Source organism: Lynx canadensis, chromosome E3, assembly GCF_007474595.2.
Source record: "Lynx canadensis isolate LIC74 chromosome E3, mLynCan4.pri.v2, whole genome shotgun sequence".
NCBI lineage: Eukaryota > Metazoa > Chordata > Mammalia > Carnivora > Felidae > Lynx > Lynx canadensis.
Window position 1 is genome coordinate 23,522,968 of NC_044318.1, and position 11,861 is coordinate 23,534,828.

General features: G+C 44.0%; 1 protein-coding gene across 1 annotated transcript; it reads right to left on the reverse strand.

Annotated features, from left to right (window-relative positions):
• Nucleotides 1-7,614: 7,614 nt before the first annotated feature.
• Nucleotides 7,615-9,848, reverse strand: SEPHS2 (selenophosphate synthetase 2). The gene has a single exon (XM_030301068.1). The coding sequence runs from the start codon at nt 9,704-9,706 to the stop codon at nt 8,366-8,368; it is 1,341 nt and encodes a 446-aa protein (XP_030156928.1). The 5' UTR covers nt 9,707-9,848; the 3' UTR covers nt 7,615-8,365.
• Between the last annotated feature and the right edge of the window lie 2,013 nt (nt 9,849-11,861).

The following is an 11,861-nucleotide window of genomic DNA, read 5'->3' on the forward strand; positions in this document are numbered from 1 at the left end:
AGGTAATAGCATCGTCATCCCCATTTTACAGGTAAAGAAACAGAAATTAAGTAATTTTTTAAAGTTTATTTTTGAGAAAGAGAGAGAGCACAAACAGGGGAGGGGCAGAGAGAGAGAGGAGACAGAGAATCCCAAGCAGGCTCCGCACACTGACAGTGCAGAGCCCCATCCAGGACTCAAACCTATTAACCGTGAGATTGTGACCTGAAACGAAATTAAGAGTCCCAGGCTTAACCCACTGAGCCACCCAGGTGCCCGGAGAGATGGGGTAATTTAATTCCGCAGCTAATAATGTGGTAGCCAGGTTCCAAATCCAGGCAATTTGGTTTTAGAGTCTGTTTTATTAACCTCTACACTATATTGCCTCAAATGATAAGTACTATGAAAAATAAAAGTATTGGGGCGCCTGGGTGGCTCAGTCAGTTAAAAGTCCGACTTCAGCTCACAGTCCGTGAGTTCCAGCCCCGCATCGGGCTCTGTGCTGACAGCTCAGAGCCTGGAGCCTGCTTCAGATTCTGTGTCTCCCTCTCTTTCTGCCCCTCCCCTGCTCATGCTCTGCCTCTCTCTGTCTCAAAAATAAATAAAAACATTTTTAAAAGCTATTTAAAAAATAAGAAGAAAAGTATTTAAACACTATGGAAGTGGGAGTAACTTTAGATTGCATGGTCCAGGGATGAGGCGGTAAGTGCTGTTGGTTACCAGCTCAATTTCACTTTCCCCTTCTCCATGCTTGCACAACTGTGGTTTTATTCTCGGGTTCACCCTCCTCTACTTGATTGATCATGTCCCATTGCCCTGGCCTGATCAGTTTATGGGTGAGCATGTGGCCTAGATCTTGACAATGAGAAGTTAGAGCAAGTCTGCTGGAGACTCCTGGAAAAGATTCTCAGTTCTTTTGTTTAAAAAAGCACAGGATGTTTCTGCCTTTAGATGTTAGTATGTGAAGGAATCTTTGTGTGGAGAGCTAGCCCACAAACGGGGATTGGCAGATAGGAAGATAGAAAGGACCTGGATCCTTGATAAAATTGTGGGGACACTTATTTTTACAAGTTCCAGAAAAGTCCTAATTCAGGACACTGGTTATATAAGAAAATAAATCATTTTATTAATCAAACCACTTTTAGTTGGGTTTTCTGTTACTTGTCATTAAGAAAGTGACTTTTAATCTGAGTAAAAATCAAGGGGAATAGAGTTCTAGATAGAGGGAACACCAATGCTTAAAGCAGAAAAATCTTTGCATGTTCTAAAGACAAAAAGAATTCCAGTGTAGCAGGAATGTGGTGAGCAAGGAAGAGTGGTTGGATATGGTATTAGGGAAGTGACAAGAGGCTAGATCAGATCAACCAACCATGAATTTTATCCTATATTTGATTTGGAATTTTAAGTATTATGGAAACCCTTTGGAGGGTTTTGGCAGGGGGGTTATATGATGTTGACTCTGGGCCAGGTTGATAGTCAAGATGGAGAGAAGTGGATGTATTGGGGAGATATTTTTGGAGGTAGATCTATAGCCTTTGTTGATTTTGAATTAAGAGTCATGGGAGAAAGGGTAGAGGCAAGTGTGGCTTACAGGTTTTGAGTGTTGAGCAACATGGTGGATGGACAGTGACTCATACTGGGATGAGGAAGGTAAGGAACACATGTGGCATCAGGAGTTTGGTTTAAAGCAAAGCAAGGTGAAGCTACATATCAATTTGACAGGTGGATTTATGAGCCTAAGTTTTAGAGGAGAGATCAGGGCTCAGACTCAGATTTGGTAGTCTCAGTCATTAGATAGCACTTAAAGTCATGGGCCTGAAGAGGAATAATTAATACAAGAGTCTAGATAGACAAGACTGAGATCTGGGGTACTTCTGCATTTAGCAGTTGGGCAAAAGAGAAAAAGCAGATGAGACAGGAGGAAAATCAAGAGAGTGTGGTGTTAGGGAGGCTAAGAGAGGAGAGTGTTCCAGAATGAGTAAATATCTGATTTGGATGCTACTAAGCCGCTGGATAAGATGAGAGCACAGAAGTTGCTGATGGATGAGGCAACACAGAAGTTGGATATGGGAGCTGGGAGGAAAGAGGAAGTTCTGGGTTACTCCTGGGTTTCTGGCTTGAGTAAATAGATGGTTAGTTTTGCCGTTTGCTGGAATGAGAACACAGAAGACCCAGGAATTGGGGTGGAAAGGAAGATAATGAAATCAGTTTGGAGCATGTTCGGGTCAAGATGGCTCTAGAACATCGGGATGATGTCCAGTAGGCAGGTGGCCATACAGGTCTGAAGTTCAGAACATTGAGCTGCCTATGGACCTGGGAACTGAAAGTACCTTCCCTAGCACCTACCCTGATGTTCGCTAAGCTTCTCTGCACAAGAACCCAAAGTCTTTTACTGGAATATAAAACAGCTTTCTTAGGAGTCCTCTGCATCTCAGATTTTTGAAGAATCAGGGACCAGAGCTCACAGGTCAGATGGTCCTTGGTGATTGACAGGAAGGAGGAGGCGCTTTTTGTGGGAGGCACAGTGTTGGAGGGGTGGGGAAGGCCCTCACGCAGGAGAGGGAACAGACATGAACATATGATTGGTCCCCTGATCTGGACCCCTCATCCAAACTCTTTCTGCACCCTCACCCCCATGTTAATTCACCTTTCTCCATTCTCCTCCGACACATCTTAGCAATCCAACCTCCCTGCTTTCATCAGGGCCTCAGTGTGCGTGGTCTTGGCTTTTGGTTCATGTTTGTGATTAGCCTTTCATGAGCCTATCTCTCCAGGGACTGGGTGCCCTAGTCTTCAAACCAAAGGTGTTTTCTCAGTGTAGGCCAATAAATGTTTGATGACAGGATGGGCAGGCTGGGACAAGCAAGCATTCACATGCACACGCCGCCCTTCTGCTACTCAAGAGTTTGGCCGCCTTCCCCACTACAGCCAAGCCGATGCAACTGGTCCCAGTAAGGCTTTTGAGAAACCCTGGAGTGGAGGAGATGACAGTTATTGGAGAACAAAATAGCAGAGACCCATGGTGGTGTTGGGGTGGGGGAACCTGGACTACTGAGGTCCCAGAGACAATAGAGTATCATGGCAAACCAAGAGTCAGGTGATTGGGAAGATTGTTTCTCTTCTCTGAGCTTTGATTTCTCTATCTATGTAATGGGGCTCTGGCCTAGGGGGCCTCCAAGGACCCTTCACGTGTGTGCTGGGAGGACAGGGACAATGTGTTTTTTGTCTGTACCGCAGTGCTGTTCTTATTGGAAGTAGAGCCATAGACCTTGTTGGTTTTGAACTGGGGGGTGGCAGAAATGGTGCTGCTATAAGTATTTGCTCTTATTAAAATTTTCAGCGGGGAGTCATGACAGAGGCTTTGAGAAATCTGTAGACTAGCCCATTTAGGCCAAGGAATCCCCACCACCTTCAGAAGTCCTTCCTGGAGCTGGTAGAGTTGGTAGAGCATGTGACTCCTGCTCTAAGGGTAATGAGTTCAATTGATTTTGGGGTGATGGATGTCCCTGTTCTAGATCTCCTTTTAGACTGAGTCTCCTGGAGGACAGAAGCATTGTCAGGCTTTTATTTCTCCGGGACCTGGTACTTAAATAGATCTAATAAACACTAATTCACAGGAGCACATCTTATGGGATCTCCTCCATGACTTCCTCGCTGTAGGTGGATGTGGCTATGCCTATTTTACAGGTGAAGAGACTGAGGCCCAGAGACTTATCTGAGATCACCCAGGAAGGTGAAGGCTGAAATTCACCAGCATCACCCCGCCCCAGAGCTTCTTAGCAGGTGAAGGTAGTCTCCCTACCCCCCCCCCCTGCAAGGGAGTAAAAGAGGCAGCTCCATATGCTTGGTGTGTGCTGAGGTCACCTTGCCTTTTCTTCTGCCCTTCTGTCCTATCTTTTCATCTTCTTTCTTTTCTTCTAGCTTCAACTTCCTCTCCTCTTTTTTTTTTTTTTTTTTTTTTTTGCTTTGGTTTCCTTTCTCTTTTCTTCCATGCCTCTTTTCTTTTCTTCCTTACCTCTGTACCTGTGATTCCATTATGATTTCTCTCCAAGGCCCTGTCCCCCACCCCACCTATGCCCAGCTCCTCCCCAAGGAGAAGTTGGATGCCTATCTTGCTCTCCACCCCTAACCCTTTCTAGGTTAACTGAGAGAACTCAGGCCAGGGAAGCACCCAATCAGTTTCCTCCTTTTGTACCGCCCACTCCAACCTGTTGGAAGAACTGTGTATGAAAACAAACAGAACTAAGGTCTGAATTTGTCCTCCAAAACCTGGTCTTAAGAGCTTGGTGGTACCAACCTCCACCACTAGGAGACACCAAGAGCAAGGAAAGTGTGGACATAGAGGGTGCTAGGGTCCCCAGTGTGTACCCACCCCTCACTCACTCACTTACTCATTCTTTTATTCAATATATTCTGAGCACTGACTACGGACCAGACAGTGATCTATGTACTGGGGATACAGAACATCCCCTGCCATCGTGGAGCTCACATACTGGCAAAAAGGGACACTTATAAAGTAAACGAACACATTCTCAAGACAATTACACATAATTACACATTAGGTTGGGAGCTATGAAGCCAATAAACAAGGTGATGAGTTGGAGAGTAGCCAGGTGTTGGTTGACGTCAGAGAAAGCTTTTCTGAGGTTTTATTTTATTTATTTTATGAGGTAAGCCTGAGAGGTGAGGTTCCAGACAGAGGGAGCTGCAAATAAAAAGGATCCTGATTTGTTTGGACCTACACAGAAAGGCTAATAGGCTAGAGTTTAGTGAGAGAGGGAGGGAGAGTGCCATGAGATGAAGTTGGAGATACATAGCAGGGATTTTATGGAAGCGATGTAAGAGCTTTGGGCAAGAGAAAAACTGATTGAATTTTTTAAACTGATTAATTGTTGTCGTTAGTAGGCTCTTATTTCTCCAGGGCCTGGTACTTGAGTAATCTAATAAATACTAATTCATAGGAGCATGTCTTATGGGATCCCCTCCATGACTTCCTCGCTGTAGGTGGATATGGCTATGCCTATTTTACAGGTGAAGAGACTGAGGCCCAGAGACTTATCTGAGATCACCCAGGAAGGTGAAGGCTGAAATTCACCAGCACCCCCCCCCCCACAGTGCTCTTAGCAAGGTAGTGAAGTGAAGGTAGACTTCCTTCATACTATATATGATTACATTTCATTTATCACACAAGGTTCCATTTTTCATTGGCGTTGATAACTGCCTCCTTTTATTTTCATTTGCTAATTTTCTATATAATTAGCATTGATCCATTTTCCATCTTCCATTAACCTTCCAATTTTCCACAAAATTAAATGTATCAATACTCTTATCAGGTCCGTGTTTCTTTTTCTGGGAGCCTTCAGTCTCCTGTTCCCGTGTGCTGTGTCTGTTCCAGACTGGTTGGTGTCTAGGCCTGCTGTAGAGCCATTACCTTGAGACCTCCCTTCACCTTCTCTGTGCTGGCTCAGGTTTTTCTCTTTCCTGGTTTGCCCCCCTGTTTTCCTGGAGCACATCTTCCAGTGGTTTCTTGAGAGAGTCCCTGGGATGAAACCACTTTGACACCTTGCATGTCTAAAAATATCTTTATTCTACTTGTTCGAAAAATGTGGCTAGGTTTAGAATTATACAGTGAAAATCATTTACCCTCAGAATTTTGAAGGCATTACTTCATTGTCTTTTAGCTCCCAATTCCCTGTTGAGAAGTCTGATACCATTCTTATCCCCAGAACTTTTTTTTTAAGTTGTATTTATTCATTTTTGAGAAAGAGAGAGAGAGAGTGAGCAAGCAGGGGAGAGGGAGAGAGAATCCCAAGCACGCTCCACACTGCCAGTCTGATGTGGGGCTCAAACCCATGAACCGTGAGATCATGACCTGAGTCAAAATCAAGAGTCAGACGCTCAACTGACTGAGCCACCCAGACACCCATCCCCAGACCTTTCTATGTGTTCTTCCCCTCCCCAGAAGAATGGGCTCTGGAGTCACACTGCCTAGCAGATGGCTTGTGCAACCTTGGACAAATGTCTTAATGTCTCTGCACCTCAGCTTCCTTGTTTGCAAAATGGGATTGTTCGCAGTTCAAATGAATTTATATAAAACAGTTCTCTTTACCACTGGCATTTTAAAGTTTAATACAATCAGTCTACGTCATTTTTCACTCACTATGCTGGAAAGTCAAAAGATGTGTGATATTTACAACCTTTTAAATTTTAGAAAACTTTTTTTGTATTATTTTATATAATTTTTTCTTCCATTTGCTTTATTACCTCTTTTTGGAATTCCTTCTAGATGTTGAACCTCCTGACTTACCTCTGATCTCCATCACATTTTTTTTCTTCTATTGTACACCTTTTTGTTGTTATTCTACTTTCTGATAAACTTACTCAATTTTAAGTTAATATTGTTTTTTAATGTTTATTTTGAGAGAGACAGAATGCGAGCGAGGGAGTGGCAGAGAGAGGGAGACACAGAATCCAAAGCAGGCTTGAGGCTCTAAGCTGTCAACACAGAGCCAGATGCAGGGCTCGAACCCACGAATGGCGAGATCATGACCTGAGCCGAAGTCAGATGCTCAACCGACTGAGCCACTAAACTTCCCCAACTTTATTGAGAGTCTTCTACTGATTTTTTTAATTTTAGTAATATTTTATATTCTAAGTGCTTTGTTCTCATCTTTTTATGGACACTTTATATTCTTTTACCTTTTTGTTTTTCTTCTGCTCCCTGTATTGTCTCTTTATTTTTTTTTTGCTTTGACTTCTTTCACGTTAGAGGCTTGCCTCAAATGTCTGGTGATCCTTAACTGCTTATATTTAAGAATGAGGCATCGAAAAGAACGTGCTTGGGTGAAACTTTCCATATGAGAGTCTTCCTGATATAGGGATTTTAACCGGGGGCTTCCTAAATACTTATAGGGTTTTTTTCTGGGCACATTCTTTTTCTCCAGAGGAGCAAACAGTGGTATAAGCTTCCTGGATGGTGTTTTTAGTAGCTAGGGAAGGGGGCTGGGACAGTCTCATTTTTGTCTTTATTCTTGTTTCTGGTAAGGCCTCTGTTCTCTACTGCGGTGTCTCTTGACTATGCAGTATTTTTAAAACTCATTCCTCAGAAAGTAAACCTCCCTTTACCTACAGAGGTGAGAGGCAGTCATCTGGCTATGTGACATGGGGGAAAGGTTTGAGAACTTCAAAGATCTCATTGTAATTATGCTGTATATAAACTTTCAAAAAGTAGCTGTCTTTATCCCTCCCCTTAACCCCTTAGTACCCTCAGAGCCTAGCTCCTTGCTTCCTATTTGTATTCCCCAACTCTGAAAGCATTTACTTTGGCTTCCCCTATTCTGCTAAGTCAGTTGTTACCCTTCTCCCGCCTACTTCCAATGTTTAAAGAATTGTTGATACCTTTCTTTTGCGATTTCCTTTCCCACCCTCTAGTCCTTGGGCTTTCTGCCTTTTGAGTCCTTTGCTATCAACTGAGGGGGAGGGCGTAAAACTAAATCTAGGTGTTAAATGCTCTGGTCCAGGATCAGGGAAAACATTTTCACTCTCAACTTGCCAGATTCTAAATGTATCAATTGGCTCATTTTATAAGACTGTAAAAGATTCAGAACTCCCAAGAATCCAAATAGTAGTCAGAAGAATTTTTCAACAAAGTCCCTTTTATTTATTTCACTAGAAATTACTTTATTGATTAAATCACCAGAAATTTTCAGTGCAAGATTTAACATCTCAATGACCATCAAGGCTTGGGCTCTGGGGCTTGCTCTGCCTCCCCCAGTCCTTAAAGGGGTTTAGAGGGAGAGACGTCATTAACAGAGACCAAATCAGATGGTCGCAGGTCCTCCTTTCCCAGTCATTGGACAAGCTGCTCAATTCTTGCCCAGAGCAGGAAAGAGCCAGTGTTTCTGAAAACAAATCTAATAAAGAATTTGACATTGCAATGTAAGATCTCTCTTAACAATTTAGTTCTATCAACAGTATTGGTCCAAACTTATTTGCTTCTGATCTAAATCATTTTGCCATTTACCTTTTTTGGTATGTATGTAATTTCAATAACCTCACCCCCTGTGCAGACATGAATCAACCCAATGCTAAGAAAAATCCCTCAAACCAGAAGAGCCTCATCTTGTTCTTGGAAAGAAGTAACAGAGGTTTTTCTGCTTCTCTTCCATGTAAGAGATGAACAAACCCCACCTTGAAGTCCAAAATGTTACTTCTGGCCTTGGAATGTGCAGCTTGTGATGAGCCGATTCAAATCACCGAGAAAGGGCAGCCGGAACAACTATGCAGGCAGCCTTCTTTGGAAATTTCTTCTTAAAATAAAGTTTTGAGAATCGTCCATGATTGTGTACAAAGACTCTAAGGTCCACACAACTTCTGCTATTCCGTCTCAGGAGCTAGGTTCAGAGGCAGCATTGGAATTGTCAGGAACGAGAGCAGTAGCAGTGGCCCCGCGAGGTAGGACCTCAATAACTCGAGGCTTGTCAATGATCCGAGCTGTCCGGTTTCCCTTTTCCACAATACCGACGATCCATGCTTGGTGACCCTCTCCATACTTGGAAGATTTGATTTCAGAACAAAAGCGAGCTGCCTGTTCTCTCGGCAGACAAATCAGTAATCCCCCAGAAGTTTCTGCTGAGGTTCCTTGAAGGAGCCCAAAGCGCCCACTGGCCTTGCTGATGGCAGCCATCTTGGCAATGATTGGCAGATTATGAATGACAAATGACACCTCATTTCTTTGTTGTTTTGCAAGGTTCTGAGAGTGTCCTAGAATGCCAAAGCCTGTGATATCTGTGGCTGCGTGTGCATTAAACGTGTGCATTAGTCCAGCAGCAGTTCTGTTTAGGGTAGCCATATTGAACATGGCTTCCTGATAAGCTAGCTCTACCTCTTCTCTGGAGACCACCATATTTATTTTATTCCATCTTTCAGGATTATCCAGCCATTGGTGGGCATTGACAGCAACTTGGGTTCCTAAGGGTTTGGTTAACACGAGCACATCCCCAACAACTGCACTGTCCGGCATGATGAATTCATTTGGCTGACATACCACAGTGGCAACCCCTCCGACGATAATCCAAGGGTTTACTACTGTCTGTCCACCAGTCACTGCAGTCCCTCCTTCCTCAGCAGCGTCGCGAAAGCCTTTGATCATGAGCGGTGTTATCTTTTCTCGTTCCTCCTCAGTCATACTCTGGCTGACGCTGAGTAACATCAACATGTTGTCACATTCAGTAATACCCATGGCGTAGAGGTCACTCAGCACGTTGGCACACGCTATGCGCCCCATCATGTAGGGATCTTCCACTAGGGGGTAAAAGAAGTCCGTGGTCTGCACCAGTGACAGGCCCCCGTGCCTCAGGGGTATGACGCAGGAGTCCATCCCAATGCCCAGGGCTGGAAAGGTTGGGTTGGGTTCCGCCCCGGCCGGGAGGCCGCCTTCCTGGGCCGCCTCTTCATGGCTTCCGACCAGGCCCAGACCCGACGGGGGCCGAACGTCTGGCCGCGTCAGTCCCGCCAGGAGTTTGAGCAGCGTCTCCTGGGGGACTTTGCAGCCTCAGCCCTTCATGCCGGAAAAGCCCGTCAGCCGCCAGCTCGGGCTGAGGCCCAGCGCCTGGGGCTCGAAGGGCCGATAGCTCGAGAAGCCGCGGCCCAGAGACAAGCCGGCGGAGCCCGAGCCTTCCGCCGCCGCCACCTCTCCGCCGGCGCCCGTCGCCGCCGCTTCCGCCATCGCGCCTGCCCGGCAGGGACGGGGAAAGAGGAGAGGAGCGCTCGCTTTTATTTTCTACTCCAGTTAATATGGATTAACAGATATTACCGCAGCCTCCGCACGACTCGCGCAGCCCGACTCACGCCACCCCGCGCGCTCCTGGCCTTCCTGGGGGAGGAGCCGCCGGCCTCCCGTACTTATAGCCCTGGTGATTGACAGCCGTGCCATCCAATGACGACTTCGCAACCGAGGGCGGGCTTCCTTTCATCTAAGAGATGAATTACAAATCAACCAGCAGTTTGCCAAACTGGTGCGGACTAGGTTACCCGTTTGCTATTTGGTTCGCTCCGCTAGTTGTAATTTAAACGATCTCTTGGGAGAGGCTGGCGCGACTTTGCTCCCTAGAGGCAGTTGACCAAGTGCTGCATTTTCGGAGATGAGGAATTTGGGGGTCACTTGGTAGATCTATTACAGGTCAGAAAGGTCCAAGGGTCACATGACAGCGCACGTGACCAATCCAGGTTAGGAAAATAGCCCAGGGAAAAATTCGGAACGAATAATGAAAAATTAGATATTAAGTTACTACCATTAAGCAAGCAAACTGTAGCATCAAAATAATGAAATGTTAAAATGAGCTCCAAAAAATTGTAAGATTCAGGGGCGCCTGGCGGGCTCAGACGGAAGAGCATGCGACTTTTGCTCTCCCCGTCATGAGTTCAAGCCCCACATTGGGAGTAAAGATTACATTAAAAAAATAAACAATAAAAATAAAATAAAAATCTTTTAAGGCTTTTAAGGGCAGACACCTGCTTGGGTTCTGGTGCTGTTTCCACCACTAACTGCCTGTGTGAGTCACTTTCCCTCTCTGGCATCAGTGATGTATCTATCTGGACAACAAAGTAGCTTACCTTCTTTTGTCCTCAGGTGTCTGTATGTCTTTAAGTTAGTATATATGAAAATCTGTGATGTAACCCTGAAGAGCAATTTGCTAATATCCATTAAGGTTATAAATGCATACAATACCTTTGGCCCAGCAGTTCCAATTCTAGGACTTTATTCTACAGATGTACTCGTGAGCTGTGAGTGGGAAATGGTAGGGATGTTTTGTTTTCTGTGCTGTTTGTAATATCAACATACTGGAAACAACCTAAATGTTTATCAATTATGATTAAAATAAATTGTGGTATGTTTATATAATAGACTATCCATCCAAGCAACTGTAAAACAGAACGAGAGAACATTGATGTAATTCTATTGATAATGGTTACAGTTCTAATAGGCACAGTCCTAAATGCTTTATGTATATTAACTTAGTCCTTATAAAACTCTTTGAGTTATGATTCTTTCCACATTTTACAGAAAAGGAATATAACGCACAGAGAGATTAAATGCCCTATTCAAGGTCATAGCCAGTTTAGAATGGAGCTGGATATGAATCCAAGCAATCTGTTCCAAAGACTACCAGGCTATACTGCGGATGATGTTTGTTAAGAGAAACAAGCAAGCTTCAGAGCAGTGTTCATACAATACTACTATTTGTTGTAAAAGGGGGAAATATATGCAATAGCATATTTCTGGGAGTATAATCACCAGAAACTGGTAAATTGATTGCCTCTGGGTAGAGAATGAGGTGGTTGGGGATGGGAGATTCTTCAACAAAAAACTGGAAACAACCCATGCATCTGTTAACAGGGAATGCATAAACAAATTGTGGTATAATCACACGTGGAATATTATTTATCTGTGAAAATGAATGATAGGTATAGGTATCATCAATATGGATAATCTCAAAAACAAAATGTTGGGAGTAAAAAGCAAGTTGCAGAAGTGTACCTAAACTAAGATGCCATTCATATAATAAAATTCAGCACCAGGCAATGCAATCATATATTGATAAGATATGCAAAATGGTAAACACTTTTTTAAAAGGTAAGAGAGTGGATGATTAACAAAATTTAGCATAGGGATTACTCCTGGGGTAGGGTGCATAAGGGACCCCTGGGCTCCGTTTCCTTCTGTTTCTTGGGCTGGGCTATAGTTACATAATGTTCTTGAAACTGCACACATCTATTTTCCCACACTCTTTGTAAGTTATATCTCAACATTAAAAAAAGAGAGAAAGCGTGCTATATTTCAGAATTAAAAATACAAAAAGAAAAACAAAATAGTCAAAAAG